Source organism: Neolamprologus multifasciatus, chromosome 15, assembly GCF_963576455.1.
Source record: "Neolamprologus multifasciatus chromosome 15, fNeoMul1.2, whole genome shotgun sequence".
NCBI lineage: Eukaryota > Metazoa > Chordata > Actinopteri > Cichliformes > Cichlidae > Neolamprologus > Neolamprologus multifasciatus.
In genome coordinates this window covers 33,284,397-33,310,523 of record NC_140453.1, presented here as the reverse complement: position 1 = coordinate 33,310,523, position 26,127 = coordinate 33,284,397, and the positions used below count along the sequence as shown (strand labels likewise).

At 40.7% G+C, this 26,127-nt stretch overlaps 1 protein-coding gene across 11 annotated transcripts in view; it reads left to right on the top strand.

The window, feature by feature from the left end:
- Positions 1 to 26,127, top strand: part of ptprsa (protein tyrosine phosphatase receptor type Sa) — a 236,639-nt gene that overhangs the window by 102,884 nt on the left and 107,628 nt on the right. For all 11 annotated transcript variants that reach the window (XM_085132277.1, XM_085132278.1, XM_085132276.1 and 8 more), the window contains 2 exons: positions 10,358 to 10,503; positions 12,737 to 12,878. In XM_085132277.1, the coding sequence (XP_084988403.1) occupies positions 10,358 to 10,503; positions 12,737 to 12,878 (288 nt within the window). The remainder of the gene's footprint in view (positions 1 to 10,357; positions 10,504 to 12,736; positions 12,879 to 26,127) is intronic.

Sequence of the window (26,127 nt, the reverse complement as noted above, 5' to 3'; positions counted from 1 at the left end):
GGCTTGTGTGAATGTCTATATTTGCATACATTTGTGTTCAGGTACACAAATGTAAATGTTTGCGTGTGTGTGCAAAGTTTGAAATATGCTTATGCGTAGAGTTACACCTGAGCCTTTTCACAGGTAGCTGTAAGATAATGATAAACTATAGAAGTATAACATTTGTATAATGCCAGTATCATCCGCAACAATACTTTTGCTTACATATGATTTGTTTTCTCTTTAATTTGTTTGAGCTCTTGGGTTTTTTTTTTTTAGTTCATTTAATCAAGCCAATTAATTCTCAGACACGGATGATACAAAGACCACACCAGTGACAAAAGAAATGTAGTTAGCGATTGAGTAATTTTTCATATCTTTATAGAATGCCTTAAAGTCACGATTAAAGGTAGAAAAGCATCCAGCACAAAGAATATAAAGCTTTAACTATATCAGACAGTTCTGGTTAAAAGGGCAGGCTGTTTTCCTTTAGAACAAGTCTCTGTTGATACCCAAAATAGAGGCCTACTTTACCGATATAAGGGTTTAAAAAAACGAACAACACTGTCAGCGTGTTGGACTCATTAGAAGCATGAATGACATGATTAAAAGGGGACATAATGGGGTCATTGTTTATTAACTTGCTGAAATTGATTGTCACAAATAATTTATATACATACACATTACTTGTGAGTTGGGCTCTAATGAGAAGTGTTTACAATTTTGTAAACCTCTGGTTGCCTCTGTAGTGCAGTGGGTTACAGATTCAGCTAACAAGCAAAGGGATCCTGGTTCAGTCCCCGGAGGAGATACAGATCCCTTTGGAGCCACGGCAGGAAGAGTATCCGGTGTTCAAAAAGGGGGGAAAAAATGGCTAAATCAAGCATGCTACCTGGGTACTCCTATATAAATAAAAAACTTTTCATGTTTAAACTTCAGCTGTAGTAGTGAAGCCATATTATATTTTTATTGTGACTACATGTCTTTATCAATTGTATTCACACCTGCACAAATGAACTGCACCCAATGGGAAAACGAACCCGAGTTCGATGTAAACTACCTGAACAGTGCAGGTGTGAAAACATTGTTTTGTCACATCTTCAGATAGAATTCATGTGGATTTTTTTCTCCTTACGTTTGGAGAAATAAGTTTTGTTTTTGTTACTTCCTGTTGAGAAGCTCGCTGTTTTACGGTCAAGTTCAAACCCCAAACTTTTTCTTACTCTCTGCTAATATTTTTTAACAGGTAAACCAGAGTATTCGTCATCTTTTTTTTTTTAAGGCATTTCACCTCCTCCTCACTTTTTCCTCCTCCTTTCTCTTTGCCTGTTAAGAGTTCTCAAATGTTGCTTTCTTGGCAAAGGACTTCTAATAGTAATTGGCCAGAACTCTCAGTGATGGGGTGAGGGTGTTCAATTATTTATATTCCTTTGAAGCTGCCAATTGAAAAAGAAAAGAAAATGAAGCCCCTTAGTGAAGAACATTTTCTTGTTCCTGTTTCCAATATCTTCACCTCTTGGTTTCTCGCTTCTTGTTTCCCTCAGTTTTTCTTTTTCTTTCTGCCTGCTTCAACTCCCTCCTTATCTTTTTCCAGTCAAATTGTGTTTGAGGCTCTCGATTTAGTTCCGTCAGTTCAACTTTATGTACACCCTGCTGTTGCATGCTGGGTCCTTGTGTTTACTCTATGCACTTTTTTCCCGCTCTCAAATGAGAAGAAAACAAGTTAATTTTTAATTGAGTTACAGACATGAATCTGCTGCTTCAAGAAGCCTGCTGCTGCGGAGTAGTGGTTGAAATCTCCGAGCTGTACATTTACATGTAGTAGACAGAAATGCTCCGACCCACTCACCTGCATCTTGTTTTCTAATCTTAATGTTTTAACTACACATTTAATCTGGATTTCCACTCATGTCATGTCATATATTCATGTGTTGTTCCTCAGTGACAAGAGTGCAAAGAATTAAACAAAAAAATGCACTGCTAATGCTGTCTGTGAAGGTTCTCAGTCATCCAGGTCATCGTAGTCAAAGGAGCTTGCAAAGAAAAGCGTCTGGACTTCTTTAAGTTACTTGAAGACGTTTCACCTCTCATTCGAGAGGCTTCTTCAGTTCTAAGGTCAAATGGTGGAGAGTCCCAGATATAACCCTAGTGGGAGTGTCCCCCCACAGAGGGACAAAAGGACCCCCTGATGATCCTCTAATCGCCTGAGCCAAGGTGTGGAACTGGGTGTGGGTCCCGAAACTCTGGCTGATTGGGACCCACACCCAGTTCCACACCTTGGCTCAGGCGATTAGAGGATCATCAGGGGGTCCTTTTGTCCCTCTGTGGGGGGACACTCCCACTAGGGTTATATCTGGGACTCTCCACCATTTGACCTTAGAACTGAAGAAGCCTCTCGGATGAGAGGTGAAACGTCTTCAAGTAACTTAAAGAAGTCCAGACGCTTTTCTTTGCAAGCTCCTTTGACTGCTAATGCTGTAATGCATAATTTAAGTTGCACTGTTCTGTTTATATGGACTCGTGTCTGCTGCAGAAATGGTCCCAAAAGAATCTCCAAATAAGAAATATCTATTTAAAACACTTATTTCTAAGATTGCAAAGGTGGCTGTTTTTCTTTGTATGTGACTTTAAACACAGAGAAAGATGCAGTAAGCATCTGCTGTTTTGTTTTCATTGAAATGCTAGACCCTGTTCCCCGCTCCATTTTCTTTCTCCTCTTTTGTGTTTTGTCTTTTGTTTTGATCAGACCTATAACACCTTTGGCAATTTGAGGTGTCTTCTTCATTTAATGAGCCAACAAGTGTCAATTGCCTCAAGTGAGTCTCTAAATGACACAAAATTGTTCTCAATTCGCCTCATCCGTGCGCGCTCTGTGGCCATTTTGAAATCAGGCACATACTTAAGCTTAATTTCCGTCCTCTCTCTGAGGAATCACACCTACTTATTTCCAATGGGCTGAAGGATACTTAATGACTTTAGCTTTTTACTTTAGCCTTCAACAATGGTTTCAGTGGGACCAATTTGTGCATTTTACAAGTGTGCCATTCTTTTAAGAAATGCAGCTTCCCTGTGACAGCAGTGCGGTCAGGCTGTTTTTCACCTCCTGGATACCAGCACACATTTATTATGTTTTAAACCCTGGGTTCCCACATCCTGAGCAATGCCCCGTGGACTTTTAAGAAGTGAAGTGGTCAACAAGTAAAGTTAAAAAATATGGCACACATTCAGTAGTTTGCATGCAAGCACATCACTTTTAGATGCCTCGTGCCCTGTTGGCTTTAAATGTATTAGTTTATTAAATAAGTGACAGAAATTCCCCAGAAGCAATGTCATGTGTCCTTACTTTGTTTTTTTTTTGTAAAAGGAAGAATTTGAGATATAATTTTCACTGTCTGTTCAATCAAGGCATTCACAGAAATTCAATAAGCCTTTGTTCTGTCGCCTTCTGTCTAGGAATCAAGTACAACCCAAACATATGCAGCTGACTTTAGACTATAAAACATACATATATAGCTTCTTTTTCAAGCCCACATCCAGGCAGAAGACATTTACAGGGTTTCTCCATCAGCAACACTATTATAAGATAAGTATACTTCTCAAAAGCACCTTGGCAACTGATGAAGGAGAATTATGTGGCTGTAGCTCAGGTGGTAGAGCAGGTCATCTACTGGTCGGAAGGTTGGTGGTTTGATTCCTGGCTTCCCCTAGTCTGCATGCCAAATATCCTTGGGCAAGATACTAACCCCAAATTGCTCTCCGATGCATCCATCGGAGTATGAATGTGTGTGAATGTTAGCTATAAAGCACTTAGAAAGATGTGCTTGTGCGAATGGGTCTGAATGGGTGAATGCACAAGTTGTGTAAAGCGCTTTGAGTGCTCAGATGAGTAGAAAAGCGCTATATAAGAACCAGTCCATTTACCATTTACCATATGCATAATACATCATTATATACTCAATACACACTTTAAGTAAATAATGGATGCTGAAGATTTTCACAATTTAGCTAACATTTTATCATTTATGACTGGAAAAAGAGAAAAAAGGGAAGCAAGGAATAAATAAAGAAGTTAAAATAACCCATGTCACGCACCGACACTGTGGCTGGAGATGAAAATGTTGTCTAATAACAGTTAACTTACAGTTTTCTAACTACAAACAGCAGACACTTTTTCTGTCTTGTTTTCTGTTTTCTTGTCTGGGTCAAGTTTTTCGCCTTGGCCCGCTGGGCTTGCTTGGCAGTGATTGTGTCCGAAAACCTCTAGACTAGACAAGACAAAGCAAAGCAGTTTTCAAGTAAAGGCTTGGTTTCCATGGTGATGGCCCCTGCCCAGGCAGCCTGTGAGAATCGGTCCTGATTGATGGGGCTTGGTTGTTTAAGCCTGGGGGGTGGGTGGGTTTGCATGTGTGGGTCTATTCACTCATTCAATTGAATGTGCATTTGGCTAAAAGGTCTATCTGCCTACCTGTCTTTCTTTTCTATCCCTCCATCCTTCCACATGTGCTGATAAAGTTCAAGGCTTTTGATCAGGTCCAGGATTGCTAGCTTTATAGATTTATGATGCATATAGTTACACCGTAGAAGTTACAAAGCGACACAAATGTAGGTAATTTAATGTGTGATGTTTTACGAAAACAAAAGGGATGAAACAGTTTTGCAGAGAAGCTTTTTTATTTATATGTGTGTAAATCAAGTGCTTTCAGTTCCTTTACAGCGTTGACCTTTTGCTTCCTCCTAAAAGCTTAAATTCAGTCATTGTTTTCAACAGCTCTAGACAACATGACTAAAAGGGAGGTTTCAATCAACAAGCTGTATTTAGAAGAAGTAAAACTCACAAGGCTGAGGAACCTGTGTAAGGATTAATAAAGGTTGCTTCCAGCTGCCCTTGTCTCAGGTCATTCACTTAGTCCGTCAGCTTCCACTCCCTTTTACTCACCCTGTGGCTGCTGTGGCTAAGTCACGCAAGTCTGCGATGCCTTGAATTCTCTTAGCCCCCGTCTGCACCTGGAAACATCCCACACTGAAGCGAGACCAGCAGTTGACCTAGTAAGATGGGTTTTTTAGGCCTTACAAAAATCAAAGTTAATGTTGAGATGAGGAATTTCCACCCTGAAGTATATTGACTGCACCATGTGTCTGCTGTTTGGGTAACACAGAAATTAAGTTTAATCTTAGTTTAGCGTCACTAAATTGACTTGTTTGAATTTGTGACACACTGTGGTTTGTATTTTCTCGCATGCACTGTGTAAGCAGAACAAAGTAGACTTAAGATTATCCCTGCCAGACAGGCTTTTAGAGTGTCTGCTTAGATAAAAGGACCGTGAGTGGGATATGCATTAAGTTCCATATATGCACTTTTAAGTCATTATGAGTAAATTGGCATTTTAAAAAAAAAAGAAGAAGAAGAAGAAGAAGAGAAAAAAAAGCAAAATTAATGTTATACTAATCTGCATCTCCATCCTGACCACCCTATTCTCAGGATGCAGCAGCCTGGAAGAAGTGAAATTGATTTGCTGGTTGTAATACCTCTCATAGTACCAAATGTACTTTTTAGACATTGCTGGTAAATGTCCCGTGTGCTGTGAAAGATACCTATTTGTAGCAAGATGGATAACAAGTGCCCTTTACCAATTCTCTGCAAATCACTGAATGGCTGTGCATCATTTTGTCTCCCACTTTGCTAATTCCGAGGATAATGGCTCCTATTTATGACCCGAGAAGCTTTTCTCCATCAATTACCGTATTAGTCATAAAGCCAGTCCCCTCCCTCCTCTTACACCCCCCCCCCCCCCCAAACGACAACAGTAAAGTACTGTAAATGGAGCCGTCTCATATTCACATTCCCACCTCCCACTCTCTGCCACTTTATAATCACAGTGCTGGTGTATTCTGTGTTATCGGGTCCAACAGAGGTAGCGGCCAGTAGCAGGTGGTTGCTGTTTTAGCTAAACAAGCGTCTGTGTGCACAGTGTGAGTTTTTCCTCCTCCTTCTATTCACTCTTGTTTGCGTGGATCTGTTCTATTCTCGGGGCCTTGTGAAGATAGCTGGGCCCCGATTGCTGGTTATTTTAGCTTAGGCCACGTCCCCCTGCCAGGCAGATAAAGACAGGTTCTGTGTGCTTATCTAGGCAAGGCTGTACCTCAGTCTGTCTGTGGGAAGCTTAGTGAATAGAGGGAGACTTTGGTAGAAGGGACAAATGGCCACTGTGGGTGCAGTGTCCTTTCAATGTCATCTCTGGTAACATAACGAACATATGCGGAGACTGACATGCGAGTTACCTTAGAGCCATAAACGTGCATATATTTTCAGAAAAGGTGGCACTAGTGGGAATATAACCTGCCTACTAGTTCAAAAGAGAACCTTCTAAATGTTTTGCCTTCATGAAAATGAACTGAAAGCTATTTTTACCCACTGGACCAAAGGAAGCCTGGAGGATTTGGTGCTAAATGTAGCCTTAATGAGCAAGAAGGCTGCCAGAGACTTGCAGTTTTTGTACTTGCATTTGATATTATTTGATACTGGTGTCAGTGCATATCGTCATCACATGGGCCATTCAATGCAGGAAACACTGTGAACAATTTTATCTGTTGATATAGGCCGCTCTGTGCCATTATTCATTATTGCAAAGCACTTTAAATTCAGGCTCTGTTCAACCTTTCTTACCCTGCAATTACTGGTGTTGGCAAAGTTCAAATTGAACTTGGAGTCAGTGGTAACTGGCAGCAAAAACCCAGAGGATCACAGCTGGGAAAAACAGAACAAAAGGTTAATTATGCTCATCAGAGTTCACACAATCACACACGGCATACCTGCAGTAACTGCACCTTTATAGACATTCAACAGCCAGTGCCAGTCAAACATATGCAGACAGGTACACAGAAACACCTCAGCAGAATACGTTTGCCCACCATTCATTTTATTCTTATATTGTCGTAAACACACTTTTTTAGTGTTTTTATTGAAAACAAGAACTACATTCAATTAAACTGGGAGTCCATCTAAATGAATTGTGCGGACAACTTTACCTAATCCGAGTTGACTGGAAGTTAATTAATGCTACTGACTTCCAAGAACATTAAACTCACTTTGTGAGATGACTAAAGTCTAAAAAAAAAACACCCTTAAAAATACAAGGAAGGAGAGCAGAGCTAGAGTTAAAACTTTTGCCAGTACTTATGTGACAAAAGTTTCAGGCAGTAGGATATAATTATGTGCAATTTTATGCCTTGCAGTAATCTCTGCAGAGGTCGAATTTGAGATGCATGTCTCTGTGAACAGTGACGCCCAGGGATTAACCTATGACAGCAGTGACATCTGTAGGCCGTAGACTGATGTCCTCATCGTGACAGAGATATTGTGTCTTACATTTGCACAAATACCTTTCCATTTTCTAGCACTAGCATTAGCTTTTGTCGAGCTGCGAGTGCCGCCTTACAGCTGAGCTGGTGGCCGTGATAGACGTTCGTAGCTGTGTTTTACATTTTTATTTCGTCCCGAGGCAATGGATGTCTTCTATTCAGAAGAATCTAGGACGGCTTTCAGAAAATATACAAAACCCTGGTCACTCTTCCTTTCGTCGTTATTGAATGAATGTCGCTTTAGATGAGAGTTAATGTAAATCTAGGTCTTAGAAATCGGACTTATTGTTAGTGGCGTGATCAGTGAATACTGTTGTAAATGCCTCGCTGATAAGGGGTACATGGACACCAGACACCAAGGAGTTTAAGATGTTGCAGCACATACAGCAGATATTACTGTTTCCAAAAGGTGTTAACTGGCCGTTTGATCTCATGCATTTAAAAATAACTGAAAAATACAAAAACCAAAAAAAAAGAGTAATAGGTACTGAAAGTTATAAAAGCTTTCTTTCTATAGAAATATGCAGCACTCTCTCTTCACAGCCTCTCCTCGATTCTCTGGACCTCCTGTCACCTTCTCTACTCTTCTCTTCCAGTGTTCTCTTTACCACTGACCTCTCCACCTCCTGCTGCACTTGTCCTTCCGTCCTTCTCAGCGGTCACACTCTTTTTCGTTCTCCTCTCAGCTCCCCAGCTGTCTCGCTTTATTTAAACCTTGCCGAGATAATATCGAAAACCATTTAGTTCTGAAAATTCTGCACGTTTCACGAGTTCAACTCAGACGCACATGCAAACAGTCGCATTTATTGTACATTTCTCACATCCTATGAAGCGAGACGGGGAGAGGTGGAGAAGGCGACTGGGTGGAAATGTCAAATGGTCCAGGGGAAAAACTAATCAAAGAATGCTGTCCTTCAGCAGAACCACCGCCACAGGCTTGATCTGTGTAAATCCCTCTTCTGTCTCAACAGAGAGCGCATTGTAAGGGGGAGGTCAAATGCAGAGGAGCTGTGTTGTGTAAAGCTGTGTTGTGCAGTTTCAGAATGGAAATTGAAAGTGTAAAATGCCAAAAGGGGTCATTGTATGCAACGCACAAATAAAGCAGGCCTGGTCCTTGATGGCGAAGAAAGGATGCCGTGCCTATATTGTACCACAACCTTTAACCATAGATATAGGAAGTATACTCTAGTGAAATAAACAACAGAGTGTTATTTGTTATTGTTTTTTTTTGTAAATTCATTGTTTTTATCGTGCATGTTATATGGTTTCTGTGAGCTGGAGAACATCGTTTGACAAATTGAAATTTCTTTATGTTTAAATCCTAAATTAGTTCATTAAGTAACATCAGGTTTGTATTCAGAATGAACTGGTTTGTAACATACATACTCTGCATGTATCATAAACATAGAATAAGCTTCTGAAGTAAGTAATGTTATTGTAATAATGTTTATTTAGTTCAGTGTGAACAATATCCATCTGTCACAGACTGCAGGAAGAGATTTTATTATATACGAAAACAAAATTTACTATCAAATTAGCGCTTTAAAATCTCACAGTCTTGCAATACCATTTACACTTTAAAAAAACACAATGTTATAGAGAGCACTAGCACTATCCACCAATATTCGTAAAAACAAGTATGGTAAGCAGGACAGAAATAGCAGCAAGATGAGAAAAACTGCTTATCTGCAGTAGGAGAACAATTTGTGCCAAACACTTGTCTCGATAAAAGAAAAATTACATCACAAATAATATTATTGAGTCTTGTTTTTAGCCATGAACTAATGTTAATAGCTGTTATTAGCTGAAAGTCTTTCTTTTTGTCATGTAGCCATAATGGTGCTTTTTGAAACAGACTTTTATCTGCAGATCATCCAAGCAATATAAATCAAGGTTGCACTTTTTTTTTTACTTTAGATTCTTATGAAGATTAAACACATTTTTATTATGTTTCTAAGCACTCATCCCAATAATTCAGCAGGCTAAAGTTAGTATGTGTGTGTTGCTGTGATATTTGCATCAGAAACATTTGGATTGTGTAGTGCCTCTTCTCGCCCTTCTTCTTTTCCTTCCCCTTGTCTAACGCTATTCCCCCTTACCTCATTCTCCAATTGCGTATATCTCTTTACCAGATAATGAATGCAGGAACTCTCCTTCATATGTGTTTAGCAGTGCCTGGAGACTGGTGTTGGCCCATGGTCCCTTAATTATTAATTTGACGTTATGCGCTGGCCGTTTGATCATCCTCACATATCTGTATGATTCCATTTTAACGAGTTCCCCAGGAGTCTGTTTTCTCTCTGTTTCTCTCTTTCTATCAGACTTGTTGTCTTGAACTTGCTGCAACCCAAGCACGAGGGGAAAATTCCAGCTCCAAAAGCACCAAAATTACAAACTTTTGATGGGCAAAAGCATCAATTTTCCCGGGCAGATCAATTTTTAGTATGTTTTAGTGCAAGTGAGAATTGAACTGCTGCAGTGGCTTAGTCAGTGCTATACTCTGTCCAGCAGGAAAAGTCATGTTAAGCTCTTGGAAAAAAAATAGTGTCAAATTAAAACAAAAACTCATTTTTACTGTCTCATCTTCTTAATTGCCTTTGCTAATGTATTCCCAGCAACGCCAGTAGTATGCTAGGCTGTACTCTATTGCGCTGTGGGTAATCATTTTAAGCTAATAATCGTCTACGCCTTAGCAAAGACTCTACATATAAATTCACACCACAATGCTCTCTACCCAGCCCAGCAGAACTCTGAAGTTGTAACACTAAGATGCAGCACTGTGCTATGGAGACAAGAGTAAGAGCCTGAAAGGGAAGAGCAAAGTGGAGGTTGATGAGACGTTCTGTACTAGTGTGTCTCTCTATGGATGCGTGCACTTAAACCGGGATTTAAAAGTCTGTATTTTCAGAAATGTAATTATAAGAATGGCATTAGCTCTGGTGGTGCTGCCTTTCGTCTACTAATGTATCTCCCTCTCTTCTTGTCCTCTCCCTCTTTCTCTGTTGTCTTCGCTCCTCAGCACTACCACGCTTCACAAAAGTTCCCGTTGACCAGATTGGTGTCTCGGGGGGCGTGGTCTCCTTTGTCTGCCAGGCAACAGGTGACCCCAAGCCAAAGGTTAGTTGGAACAAAAAAGGAAAGAAGGTGAACTCCCAGCGTATAGAGGTAAGTAAAACCTGCTGTCCATTGGTGCAGCCTTTATTCTAAATGTTCTTTGTTGTTCTTTGTGGGATCATTTTTTTGGAATTGTCCCACTTTACTTTACCTTGATGAGCTTTGGGTGAAATACTCAGTAATATTTTTATGCATCATATTAAAAAGTGTCACTGTCCAAAAATGTATTGCCCTAATTTTTATTTTTTTTGTATCTTCATGTCAGTGAACATTACATTGAAACATTTTGGAGTATTGTGGGAGTAAATTGGGAAAAAAGCTTTGATACTGCTAAAAATTTAGATAAATAGAAAGTTGTGTAATAAACAAAAGTTCTTTACCATTTGTTAGTTCATATATTGTGATATTTACTGTTGTGACAAATAACAATCCTACAGTTTAATACCACATTACACGTTTTACCACATATTTTCTTCTCAGCAGTAAATTCCAAGTCTTCTCTTGCAGCTGGGGGAACTCACCACCTTATCAAAAGCAACATTTTAATTAGCCTTGAAATTATTGCTGATAGCATCTTTGTTGGCTTGCTTCTCTAATCTTTAAGCAGTGTGCTAGTCTACCAGTAGCAACTGGTCAGTAATGAAATACAGAACCCTCTCATTCGTCTAATGCCGTTTTTTTTTTCCTTTTGCATTTGAATGACTCTGCTGTTGTCACATTTTTTCCCTCCTGTCTTTTTTCAGCACACAGCCCTGTCTGTGTGAATGTTACTGCACGTTATTCATGATGTTTGTTGTTCACTTCTCGGCAGGCATCCCAGATGGCATCTCTAAAAGTCTTGATTGATGCTCAGTGTCTCTTAATTAAAAAGTTGCTTTTGTTAACAACGATGACAGCGACAGTGCAGCGATGCGCACACATGTACGCACACACACAGACATGCACAGTGCGACGTGAAGGCAGCCACAGGGGGAGGGGCTAAAAAAAAGCAAAAAATGGCACCATCGACGAGGGGAGATCAGCATTTCCACTGAGGACAAAATTAAAAGACAAGTTGTGTTTGTGCGTTTGCCTCGTCTGCATGCTAAGTGGGAAACAAAGCCAAGGGCGTGAAGGAGCCCGCCAGAACGGACGCTTCTTTTTCTCCATTTATCATAAAATTAAATAAAAAAATTTGTAAAGGGGTTTTGAAGTAGCTGGGGTTTTTTTTCCCTTTTCCACCCTCTAGACAGCTGCTTTGATATCAATCATGATGCCGTGCTCTGCAGTGTTTTTAGCCTAATTAGCGGCTCAGCCCTGAGATGTGCAACAGTGGAGCAGCAGGGCTGCTGAAGACTTGTACTTGCATCTTATAGTCATGCTTTGCTCAGAGTTCACAGCAGTGAATCCTTGGCTGAGATGGTGTTAACTTTTGCGAGGAAGGACAGATACTGGGAGGAGTAGGTTTGCTGTGAGAATGGCAGTCCTGACCATCTACACTGACACTTCACACATTCAGAATGAGGGCAAAAGAGAAAGGCATGGGAAATATTCAAATCAAGGGCTAATTAACCGAGATTTTCCATAATTTAAATTCTAGTCTTTTACCCAAGTCTTGAAGTTCAGCTCATTGCTTCAGGATACATGCCTGTTGATATGCTGGTGTTCAGGGAGATCAAACAAGGCTATTTAAATACTGGCCAGGGGCTAGTTTCTACGACTACTGTTGTAAAACTGCCTGCTTGTCAGTCACACGCATTGTTACATTTTCAGTAAGTTTTTGTTTACATTGCTCTTCTTATAGAATAATAGTAATAATAGCATATAATATATTTTTTATCATAACCAAAGCTCTGTTCTGCTCAGTATTCTGACCGTTGTCTGATATTTTTTGTTTTGAAGAGGCTCCTTTAATGAGGTTCAAAACAAAAGGCTTCATAGAGAACAAAGGGCATAATTAAAGATCAAATCAACAGATAAAATCACAAAGCACAAACACTGTTTGTAGAGAGAGTATGCTTCCTTGTGATTTCTTTTTTAAATTTCTGGCCTCAGGCTATAAAACATTACCAACACGGTACCTTTCCAAGCAATGATATCTTGGTGGAATTGAAAACGATTTCTCACATTTTGGGAGCACCGATGACACACTCGTCCTTGTATCTCCTTAGGAAATGTGAGAATCTTGTTTTCCTCAGGTTTGCCATTCTTGCCTACCTGTTGCTTCAGGTTAAAGTAGTAGTTTTTCAGTCCAAATCACACATTTGTCTGACTTAACCGTGTTCCCTACACTTCAACTCCACAGACCATAGAGTTTGACGAGGGCGCCGGTGCAGTTCTGAGAATCCAGCCTCTCCGAGCGCCACGTGACGAGAACGTCTACGAATGCGTGGCTGAGAACAGCGAAGGCGAGATTGTCACCAGCGCCAAGCTGTCCATCATCCGAGGTAAATCTGGAATTATGTAACAGTGTGCAGAGGCGTAACTACAAAATAGATCATGAACACGTACGTCCATGAGCTCAAAAGATGACGTCTTGCCCTGCAGTTGCCAGTGTTGAGGGTTAACTCGTGAAGCCTGTTTGAAACAGCTGTAGATAGTGCCCTACTCTTTTTAGTTTATTATTTATTACTTATTTGTTAACTTTTTGGGGATAAAAAAAGATGTCTTCAGCTGTAGATGCTTTGATTTGATACAAATTCTTTTGCCGTTTAAAAGTTTTCCTGAAGTGATGGTTAAAGAATGTGTGGTAAAGCCATACCTAACACCTCCTCATACCTAACATGCATTTTATTGATTTGTTGCTAAAGGTTGCTACTTTAGTTTCAGTAAAGATATTACTCCATTTTTTTTGCAGCGATTTAGACGTGATAAATGATGGTATCATAGACAGTCAAGCACATGTGGTCACATGTTTACACCTCTGTCATTCTACCGGTCTCTGTTTGCCTCGCATTCATAGACACATGCATGGTGTCTTTTTCCTCCTCTGTTCACTCCTACTGCCATCTGCCATGTTTCCAGCCCTGGATGAAGCTGAGCAATTGCTGGCCGACAGCGGACAAGCTAGGCCTCCTTGGCTGTCACATCCACATGCGGTGGGGGTATTTTAGAGGCCCGGCCCAGAATTTTCAGTCAGTTATTGTTAGAAACAACCCCAAAAGCAGATGACTGGGTGCAATTCGGGTGGGAGTCTCCTAGGTATAGAGCTGCAAATGCCCATTCGATTTGAAAAAGTTACTTTTTCAAGAAGCGATTAATAATTTAAGTGATTATGCAAGCAGAAATGCCAGCATTTTCCACATTTAGGTACTTTACTCATTACACAATTAAATATGTTTGGGTTGCATTTTGCTTTTGAACTGTCAAAAGCAAAATGCAACCCTCTTGTAAATCTTAAAACCAGAACATGTTGCAGTTTGCAGGAACATGAAACGTGATGTCATTCGGTGCAACGGTTCCTCTTCTCTTAGCTTAGATATTGTCTTTGTTCCTCATTAATAATTTGAAAGATGAGGATTTTGTGTGGCTGTCTAATTACGTTGGAAGCCCTGAACTTATGTTTAAAGGGCTTAATATCCTGCCATTTTAATTCTTAGTTTGATACATTATTAATTATTTTAAGGCAAATTAACTGTGCCAAAGCGCAGGGCATGCAAAGTGTAGGCACACATACATATTTTAAACAAGAGATTGAAAAAATAGGACCAAGCACACCAAATTTTGAACTACAAGTCCTGGCATGTGCATATGAGTGTGTGTACTAGTGTGTGTTTGTGGCTGTGTGAAAGAGCACAGAGCAAACCCAGGGCAGTCCACAGGAGCAGAAGGAAAATGAAAAGTTATTGGAATCAGCTCAACGAGGCTTCCTCTTGAGCCCAGAGGAAGACAGCAGCTCTCCTGCCCAGGCAAGACCCAGCACTTAAGGAGGGATGAGAATGTGATGATGGGAGTGAATGTGCGAGATAAGTGTCAGAGGAGCAGAGCAGTGCAATCTCTTTGTTTTCCATCTGTAATGAGTTCTGGGGGGCCCTGCATCCATCCATCTATCAAGGGTTGAGAATGGAAAAAGGAAAGACAAATTAGGAAACTGGAATATTTGGGATTTTAGGTTATTATAATTTCATTCAGGTGTTCAGTTAACTGAAAACAAAGTGATGGAGAAAAAAAAATGAGGAATGTAAATGAGAGCAAAAGTATGAAGGTAAAGGTGGAAGTGGAGAAAAGCCAGAGGAAAAAACGAGGGGGGTGAAAAATGGAGAAAAGTTGGCCAAAGATGAAGGAAAACAGGAAGTGTTGCGGGCGACTGGCAATACAGAACAGGTGAGGAGGACAATAGCCCAACACTGGTTCTTGGCACTGGGGCAAAGGATTATGGGATATGGCACAAGGCACAAGGGACACATTCGCAGTAAACATAGGGATGTGGTCTGGGATCTAGGGAGATTGAAAATGGGTCGCCGTGATGGGTGACTTGGCTAGAAAAAGCCACAGTGCATATTTGTGAGACTGTACAGCTGCATGCACAGAGGCATCCACATACCCACATTTGAATAAATTTACATGGCTCACACATCAATGTAATGCACACACACACACACACACACATACATATATACATATATAAATATATATATAGACAGAGGGCAAGCAATATTTCCTCACAGTAAAACCATATAGTTTATTTGGACAGTATGCGGTGTAACTGATAAGCACACAGACCAAAAGACTGCAATATAGCTTTCTCTGCCATACTGAAAACTCATCTGCCATGAGAGCACATTGGATTCGCTCAGAGTTTGAAATGAAATTAGCAACAGCACAGTGTCCACCAAACTCACAATTCAATGCTTGTCTAAAATGGTACCAGCTAAATAGCTGCAGCTGACCACACCCTGTGCTTATAGGTCATTCATCTAACATCGTATCTGCGCATGCAGGAATTCACAATACAGCATTTCTATTTCTTTATCTAAAGATATGTGCAGTCTAGCTTTAATCCATGTCTTTTTTTCACCATACCGTGACAATGACAGTACCCTGCGTTCTCATCTGTTGTCTCCACTGTTTGTGTGTGCATGTGTTTATTGGTGGCAATGGCAGGTTGTGTTTTGCATTGACTGTGGCACCTCCTTGGCTGTTACTGCAGCAGCTGAATACCTAAGATCAGGGCCATCTGGCTCTAGTAAGACTTGCTTACAGTCCTCTGGGAGTCCTTGGTGAGGGACCGCCGTATGAAGCAAACTCTTGAGACTTGACACAAGTTGCAGCTCGTTGTGGGCTTTTTGTCATGTTTTACTTTCTTTCCATAAATTTTAAGATTTGTCTTTTTTGTGTGTGGGCACGAAGGGGTGGGGGGAAGGCAACATTGCCACTGGGATACCGTCAGCTCGTGCTGCTGTGAGGAGATCATGAGGAGTTATCCCTCTTTGTGTGCTCGTCTTTTTATCTCTCCCTGCAGTCTTTTGCCCTGTGATTACTGCTGCAAATGAAGTCTCCCATGAGGCAACCCAAGTAGCAAAAACTGTGATTGATGAAATTGGATCTGATATTCAATTTTTTTTTAATGCTAGAAAAAAAAGAAAAATATGTGCCTGTCTTTGAGATTGAAGTACCTCAAACAGATGAGAAAAAGGCACAACTGCTGAGCACTTTTAATAAGTGAACACCAAAACCTTACCTTAATACACACACACTTGCTGCAACACACAAGAACTGACCTGGACCTTTATATTTGCTGCTTTTTTCACCAGTCGCATTCACAGCCTTATTGTCTTTTCCCACTCTCAAACAGCTGGAGCCAAATACTCCATACTTGTCTGTCTCTGCCATGACTCTTTTTACTGTCTCCCAGACCTTTCCAATCACTTTGCTTTGCCAAGTTGCCTGGTTTCCGTCCAAATTCCAGATTTCATTAATATATATATCGAGAAGATGTTTTGGGGGGGGGCATCTTAGATTGTTGACCAAGGAACCCAGCATGCTCATTAGCTCATGACTGGTGACTGATAAGGTATGAGTGATTCGCCATGGCCTCTTAGTACATGCTTACTCCTTCCATGGAAATTAAGAGGTAATGTAGCAACCAGCTGCTTCCAACTGGTTTGCAAAGTTGCGTCCAAACAAACCGCAAGACAGACAAAACCAATATCAGGACACACATCTCATATGAACTATGACATGGGTTTGTTTTGGAGTCACAAAACCTGGGCACTTTGTTTCAGTCAAATGTGAGGTCATGTGTGGGTGGGTCATGCAACAGCACAATGATCCCAAGCACACGAGCAAACGTACATCCGAATAGCTGCAAAAACAAAAGACTCGAGGTGTTGTAATAGCTTGGTCAAAGTCCAGAAATGCTGTGATGGCACCTTAAGAGGACTGTGCATATGTAACATCAACGAACTAAAGCAACATTGTAAAGATGAATGGGCCAAAATTCTTCCACATAATGGATTTAGGTCAGCAAAAGTTGCACGCACCATTTCAAGACTAAAAACTCTGCCTGTTCGCCACAAACCTGCACTATGTGGTTCAGGTTCAGGGCGCACCCACTATTGCCCAAAGAGGAATGGGGCATAGTGAGACTACTGTTTGATTGGGGTGTCTGCAAATTGGCCACTCTCATGCAGGAGCAGGTAATGGCAAATTTTAATGGGATTCGGTGTCCTGATGATTGGTGCACACACAGTCAGTGCACCAATCAAGCGCCGCGATTTCTGGACATCTTGTTATTTGAGAAGAGTAGAGGACTGTGAAATATGTGCTTGGGAGGTGCAGTAATTAGATTTGGTGGGTTGTAGTGGTGCTGGGTGTTTAGCTTGACTGACCACAGAGACGACCAATAGAAAAAGGAACAATCTCAACTTCACCTTTGCTTTCTGTTTACCATAGACACCTTTTTGGCCCTTTCACGTAATTTTTCTAACAATATGCTGTCTGCTCTCTGCTTTTTCCTCTCACTCTTCCTCTCACTCTTGTCGTTTTCTTTTGTAACTGAAAAAGAAAATGTGAGAAAGTGCATCCTGTCATAGTGGGCAGCAGCAAATAGAGGGTGTGGATGTCTCATACAGGGGTTGGATCTTGGCTATGATAGAAGAAAAAAAGTAAAGAAAAGAATAAAACAGTGGAAAAGGCTAAAAAAAAAAGGAGGAATGAAAGACTGAAGGTTAGGCTGATGTTACACAAGTTTATGGTATGAAATGTGTGACGCAATCTAATTCAGTTTTTTTTTTCAACCAAGGCTGCAACAGAAGGGGAGACGATAAAAGAGAAAACAAAAAAATTCTCCTCCTTGCTTTTCATTTCATCAGTATTCCCTATACGCACCTAACAAGCGCAAACCCGCATTTAGAGTTGTGAAATATTACCCATAACTTCATTTTTATGATCCCTCGGGTTTTTGTAACATCCTGAAATGACGTTTACATCTTCTTACTAATATATACAGTTACAGTTCCATACAATTGCGAGAAAAAGTTGGTGTTGTACTGGTTTTAGCAGTTTTTAAATCGATTATGTATAAAACGGGGTGTGAGCATCATCTAAGTCACAATTACAAAGAAACATCCAATTCCAATTCCAATTTTATTTATAAAGCACTTTAAAATACCCAGCACAGGAACAAAGTGCTGTACAGAAAATAAGTTAAAACAATAGAATAACAGAAAACAGCAAAATAAATAAATAAAACACATAAAACATAAAATTAAAACAGCCCTATATTAAAACAAAAACAAGATAAAACAGCATCAAATCACCTAAAAACAACTAAGATTAAAAATAAAAATAAAAATAAAAAACCAACATCTCACATGGTGTCAAAGGCCAGGGTAAAGAGGTGGGTTTTCAAGAGTGACTTAAAAACAGATAAAGAACTGGCCTGTCTGATCTCTAAAGGAAGCTCGTTCCACAGTTTTGGAGCTGCTACAGCAAAAGCACGATCTCCTCTAAGTTTACGCCCAGTCCTGGGTATCTTCAGGAGCAGCTAACATAATCCGGCAAAGCTAGTAATGCACAAATCAGTTGCTTGGCTACTTGTTCCGGCTTGTAGTCTTGTCTTGTTGTGAGTAAGGGTCTACAAAGTCTGGTTCCCTCATCATGACAACTTTCACATTCCCTTAGAAGAGACATGAAGGCGATGCATGAAAGTGCAAAAATCTACATAGTGTTTTCTAGACACTTTGTGTCTTGGTTATTAGTGTACAGTAAGACAAAGTATGTACAAACGGAATTCACAACTGCTCTCCGTCACAGCAGGTAGTCCTGCAAACATCCCAAAACTTTTTGATGAACATGTTTCTAGGGAGGTTTTATCCCAGAAGTTTCCACATTGTTGTTTAAATCTCACAGGCCGCTACAGAAAGCATCTAATGAAGGCTGGAGTGTAACTGTTTGTGCGACACTAGCCAGACTGTGTGGCTTCGATGAAGTTAAGAGGTCCTGTGGGTTGACAGACTTTTTCTTTCAACCAGTGTTGTTACAAAGAAGGAAAATAAAGACTGTCTGCGAGTGCAGAACAATGTTTGTGTTTAATGGTTGAATTGATGTATTTTACAGGAGGATTTCAAGGCATTGGGCACTCTCGATGAAACACTCATTAAAGCACTGAAACCAGAGCAATTGAACAAGAGAAAAGGGAATAGTCTGTTTCCGGAAGTCTCTGCAAGAATGCATGGTACAGATTGGTGCGTGGGACACTGGTGATATGTTTCGGTCTGTTTCTTGTATGCGTGAAAGAAAGGCAACAATTTAGCAGGCAGGCAGTGGCCACCCAGAATTTATTTGTCAGTATCAGTAAAAGATCTGTCTGTTCTTCCTCTTCCTTTCTGCCTGTGTCTAAATTGACCTTTACCCTCTTCTGCTAGTCCCCAACACTTACTGACTAGAATGGTTGCCAAAAAAAGTATTTTGATAACATAAGATGTTTCATACGAGCCACATGTTTGTGTTCAGTTCCTGTGCTGAATGTCGGGTGTGTTTGTTTCTTTGTTATCTATGCTGCCCTCCTGGTCAGGTCTCTCTCAGTGAGATTTTTTTTTACCTGCATAAATAAAGGATATATATGCCTTAGTTGCCTGATTTATTTAACTCATAAAAATGCATTCTGGTATAGTTTCTTTGTTCTTTTTGTTGCTGTTATTCAGCTCTTTTTTAGGAGAGATGGATGTACAGACCTCCTCCTTTCTCTGCTGGTATTCTTGAGCAGAGGGTAGGCTTGGCACAAACAACAAATCAATAGGTGGATGTTGACCACGTGGATGGCCCTCACGCCCCTCTCTTATTGGAGGCTTAAGAAGTTCCATGTTGTTTCCTCACCAATATCCCCTTCGCTGTCCTTCAGCGACTCCACCACTTTCTTTCACGTCTTGGAAGATTTGTCTCTACCCAAGTTTCCCCGTACTCCCCCTTTCACACTCCACACTGGCATTTCTATGCCTATTATCAGCCTTCTTTGTTAGTCTCTCTCTATTTTTCTCTCTTGTTCCAGAAAAATCCCTCCAGGGGAAAAAAAGAAATCACTGACATACGAGTTTATGGACACTGAATCCTTTGATCCCCTGAACCTGTGATCTAGTAATCAGGTGTGATTGGAGGATAAAGAAACAGAACACAAGCTAAGTGGTAGCAAGACAGATAAAGGAGAAAGAAGGAAAGACATAATAGCTGGTGTGATAGAGTGGGATAAGAGGAAAGAGCTCGCCTCTAGTCTGGGGTGGATGGCTCCTGAGCAGTTGCCATCCATTTCACATAATTTCTGTTCAAGTAGAGTGACTGTAGCCACCCAAGACATCTGGGCACAGCCATAATAAAACACTGGGTGATAGAGATGAAGACGGGTAAGCAGACAGGGTGTTAGTGTCTGGCTGATTGGTTTATTACTGGATAGGAATTTCAGATAAATGGATCTCATTTTGCGGCAATGAGTGGGGCAGGAGACTACACTGAAAGATCAGTCTTCTGGGAGGCTTTTACAACTGTAAGCACACGATTGCCCTGGTGATTAAACCTGCGGCCGTTGACTTCTTTCCTCCCATAGGCAATTTCATAATCTGTTTCTTAATAAGACAAAATTGTATTCTAGGCTTTACTAAGCTTATAAGCAGTGAAAAAAGCAAGATTTTATCTCAATAAAGTGAAATACAAAAACGTTCTCTACCGTTTCGTCTTATCTTGCAGCCAGATATCAACCACATACTGAAGCATTGTATAAAAAATGAGTGTACAAGCTGTTACTGTGGGAACAAAAAAAGGCTTGGAGGAGTCCACTTGGAATTTTGTCCCCCCAAGTGGACACTTAACCTCAGGTAGTCTCTGGCACTTTTCGGTCCAAAAGCATCTAATGACCCAAACTCTACAAAGATTCCTCCACAGCTAAACAGGGAATAAGAGGGGAGGACAAGGTCATTCCTGTGGAAACAGAATGAGGAGAGGACTTTTGGAGTGTCCCAGTTCATGCATAAAGACGAGCAACAGGATATGACCCGAACCACCAGCTTAATCCATATACATCAGCCACCAACCCAGGTGACTGCATTCGTACAACCCAGAGGTCGTGCTGCGGGCCCTGCGGGACTGGCAGAGTTGATAAGACCTGAAGTTTTGCATGCCTCACCAGTGTCGTGCTTAGACTTCCTGTGGCAAAAGTTGGATGGGAAGCCTCGCAGTGTGGCTAGTAGTATATTTACCACGGCAGGAGAATAGAAGACTTTCATTGTTCAAAATAAGTAATGCATCTCAAGCACTAGAGACATAACAACGCACAATCGTAGCAAATATTTTAACTTGAAAAACCTGGGACTTTATGAAAATTGTTAGAGCATTTCGGTTTGCAATTAAGGGAAAGGTGCACTTATTGGAAAAGTATAGAACAGGAGCACGAAGGCAGTGGAAGTCTGTGAAAGAGGCTGTGCAGGACTTAATGATTAAAAAGCTTTTGATCTGGAAGCAGTCCAGATCCTATTGGATTTAATGGCAACTATTCATATTTACACAACCTCGTGCTCTTTGGCCGTTGAAGGTTAACGGCACATCCAACATGTGTCGCTTTCGCTTCTGCCCTTTAATGGATACACTCACACTTTCTGTCACATCCTTCCACATTTACTTTCATTTAAGCATCACATAACGGTGTCGATGGATTGGTCACCGAGTTGTCACATTTTAAGGCATAGCATATTTGTTTTTCCTCAGTAGCAGGTATATTTTACTCGCCACTCATGCATTCTGCAGAAGGCTGCTTTACAGAGGGAAATGATACTGAATGAAATTGATGCTGAGGTCCTCGGAGCTCTTTCTTGACAGCCAGATTATCTGCATTCTACCCATGACCTCCTGACATTGTCATCTTCTAAGTGACGTATTTACCCAACATTCCAGCTGCTCTCACAGTAAGCGGCACATCCTTTTTTTTTCACATCCCAAAGTGACATTAAGTGATTACTAAGCACTCATCTTACCGGTCCTCTGCTCATTTCAAACCGCTACATGTTCGTAATTGTTGTTCTGCTCACCAAAGGTGTCCCCAAACCAGTGATTTATGACTTGATTGCACCAAGCTAATGGGCCACTAAGACAATACACCTCACACCCATATCACACCCGCACTCATGTGCTGAGTGTTATGGTTGAGTCATGTATGTTGAAAATTTACCGGCTGTCCATTATGGTTATTATGGTTTGTTGGAAATGGGAAACATGATTCGCCATTTCCATGCACCATTTTCAAAAATCATCATCATCGTCGTCATCGATTATCAGTCATGGAATGATTGAATTGATTAATTAATCCTGACTTGTGATAAAGAATATAAATTCACCTCTTTGGAAAATCACTGCCGTATGAAGACATACATCAGTGCCATAACAATTTGTGTAAAACACAACTCTCATTCCCAGGTAGCAAACATTTTGAGTTTTACTTTACAAAGTTCAGTTATCAAGGTGACAGCCTAAAAAATTTTCAAAATAGCATAAAAGCCAGGCAAGAAAAAAAAAATTGCCCTAGCCAGTGACTGGCCCATCACCGACAGCCCATGCAGTCGTCCAGCACTTCTTAGTGTCGGTCTTTGCTTTGAAGTTTTGGTATTTGTTTGGGTTTGATTCATTGCTTTGGCAGGAATGGCGCAACGCTGCAGCTCAGCCCTCTCCATCTGTTGTTGTTTTGGCCCAGAGTTGCTTGGCCAGCTTTAAGAACCTTTGTTTCACATGTCAGGAGCACCATGTCTTGATTCCCCTCACACACACCAGCCCTACTTAGACATTGAACCTACAAATATCTGTCTAAAGGAGCAGCCCTTCCACATATCCAACCAAATCCACAATGACTAGGTTCGCCAATGAAAATACATATTATAAGGCCACAGAGTAGGCGCTACTGAAGAATAATGGCAAGGTTATCTGACCTTACAAGGGAAAATGAGCATTCTCAGTCATCACAGATGCTCTTTAAATAGTTTACAAATACTGATTATGACTAAAACATGATTACTAAACTTATCGAGTGTATTATACAGTGTTCCTCAAGTGGTCAGTTAAAAAAAAAAAAAACAAAGTGAAAAAAACAAGTTGAGAAAATTTCCTTTAATGTGTGTAACCAGGCATCTTTGCCTGTGTTTCTAACGAATAAAATTACAGATAGCATCACAACATTCCTTACAACGGAAAACTACTTTTAACAGTTAAACAAGGCTAGTCTGGAATGTGCAAGTCTTACAAAGCAGCACTGCCGACCTGATGTAGTAAACTGACGTCAAGGTTCAGCGTGCCCACTACATCTCCACACACGGTCCTTCCTTCCCATATATGCACACAAACTAAATAAACCTGACTGGTTGACGTCTCTCTACGGAGAGGCACTTCCTTTAATGGCCCGGGTCCCATCTCCTGTCTCCCCTGGAGTTCGCCTGTCTTACCCAGACTCTTCAGGAGCCTGACAGGACAGAAAGGAGGAGGTGGGGTAGCGGGGGTGGAGGGTGTTTTGTGGGTTGTTTGATAAACTTCCACTTGCTGAGGCAGGTAAACACAATTTTGCCTTTTTTATGTTTTTTTTTTTTTTAACATTTTCACTCCACCTCTCTGCTGTGTAGGAAAGGGATCATTGGAGCGTCTATCACGGTGGTTCAGCACATCACCTGTATGACATCTTTTTATAGGCTGGACTCTGGTTTCCAGGATTTTAAAATTGCTGGTGGGGAAAAGATGACGCGTTAGCTTACATTGTTAAAATACAAAAATCAGCCGACACCCTGCTTAGATGGCATTCTTTATGTCTCTGCAATAATAATAAATGCATATATATATATATATATTTCATCTATGCTAAATTAGTGAAAATGTGTGATATCAGCTTTGATTTAACAAAAAATGTACAAAAGAAAAATTTGGGGCGGGGGGGGGGGGGTTGTCTTCTTAATTTTGAACTTCTGCTGAATTCAGTGCAACAATTTAAGCTGAAATCTTCAACTTTAGCACTTATTGTAAGTAGTTGTAAATGCAGTAAAAGTATTCTACACTAAAACTGTATTTACCATGAGAGAAACTTGGTTTGGTGTTATTTAAAGACATCAAAAAACAACCTACAATGTTAAATGGACAAAAACGTCTCTACTTTGCCTGTAATGTGCAGGAAATGAGGCCCCATTGCTGACAGTGTTAAACTGTTCAGCCTGATAGTAGAAATAATTTCCTTTTCAGTGATACACTTTCCTTTACTTGACATTGTGAATTTCCTTTCCCTTTCTTATTTTGGCTTTTTTTTGCGAGTCAGCCATAGCCGCTACCTGTGGTAGCTGCTGTATATTGTTCCACTTCTTGTCTTTCTTTGGCAAAAATGATGTCAACCTGGTGTTTAGCTCAGTGGTAATGATAGTTTTATAGTTTAGTCTAGGATGTGTTTGGGAGATGCACGCAAGCCGCCACCAACCTTTGTCCACTTACAATTTAGAAGCAATCGGCACAACTCACACTGCCAATTTAATGGGATATAGAGCCGCTGTAGGATTCAGTGACACTCTGTGACATTATTAGGTTACAGTATTTCCTCTCTCCATACACAGCACACGTACAAATGAGTCAACAGTTTGCTTTTTAGCAGCGTCATTGAAAACTGTCTAAAACCAATTTGTTCTTTTTAACCCTTTAACTCCTACGAGGAGTAACTCAAACTCTTTTTGTCAACTGAGTGTTTTCTGTCATATTTTAGGCCTGATTAAAAAGCCTGATTATGCTCTGGATATTCACGGCCAGAAATTTGACCACACAAACTAACTTTGCAGTGCAGTAAGCAATGCTGTAAACATCTTTCTTATTTAAGTATTTTGCTTTTCTGAATTTCTTCTTGTTCTGCAATCTTTTATCGCCCGTCTTTGAGTCCTTGGTCTATATTTTGGGAGATTTGGCTGCAAATGTTGCCCTCTGTAGCTCGATGTGCTAGCTGTGGAGAATATCAACAAGACTTCAGACATGTTTCTGGGAACTGAGTGTCTGTAGGAGGAGGGGGTGGGGGGTGTAGAGGTTGAGTGCTGGCTGTATAATAACCATTATTCAGCTGAGATGGCTATCCGGAGAGGGCTATCAGTGCTGGGGCCAGAGACACTGTGATTAGATTTCCCCCATGTTGCTATTCTTCTTCTGTCCCTTGATCTTTCTGTGCCACTGTTCTCTTTTTGTATATTACTCAAACAGTTCAACAAGAATCTTACTGGTCATAGAACTGATGGCATGTCACAGAGAGATGTATTGAAGAGACGAGAGTCCAGGTTTCTTTCAAAGTTTAATTTGCTTTGGTCAGAAGCTGTGTCTTTGGAAATGTTCTATTATCAAAATTTACCAACTGTCAATTCCAGATGACAGAATTCAACAGCTGTTTTTCGCATCCTTTACTCTGCGTGTTGTTCAAAACCCAATAAACAAATCGCTCTGTTGACCAAATGGACTTTACTCCATTTGTACCGCATCTGTATTTTATAAACACCCTCTCAGGACAAGCCCCTTGTTAATGTGAACAGAGCAAAGGAAACTGCATTGTTGAGAGTCTGAGCAGCTGGGTCTGCCTATTAGTTAAAGATCTAATTTTTCCAGTGTGTGGCTTTCAAAGAGTGCGCCAATGTTTTTCCATCCACATCCACTGTCATCCACTTCCGCTGTCTTTATTATCCCGTTTCTTTGCGACTTCTTCGACACACACACGTCCCTTTCTCTCCCATTCTCTCGCTCCTCCCTTCCTTTCCTCTCACTCTGCCTTGCTCCCTCTGTGGTATCAATGCACGGGGCTGCTTAAAGCCTGTGTCTCTATGCTGTGGCGCTGGGTAATCAGTTAACCTCATTATGCTGCTGATGAAATTAAATCATTGCAGTAAGTGAAAATAATAATATGAGTAATAGGTGCGGGGTATGGTGGAACACCCCATGGCATTTGCTGCAGTCCCAGCCAGTCAAGATTTACCTCTCTCTTTCTCTCTCTCTCCTGCTGTAGAGAGCCATCGGTGGAAGGTAACCGATGGCTCGGAGAAAAAAAGGGAGCTTTCAAACCACCGATGTTGACATCAGTTAAAAAGTCACATGTAATGTAATATGTCAGCATCCATATGCATATCAATATGCTGACCACCAGCCAGCTTTTGAGCTGCCAGGTACCTGGTGAGGTGCTTGTTTGGTTTAGGTTTGGTGGATTTTTTGAATTTTTGATTTGATTTT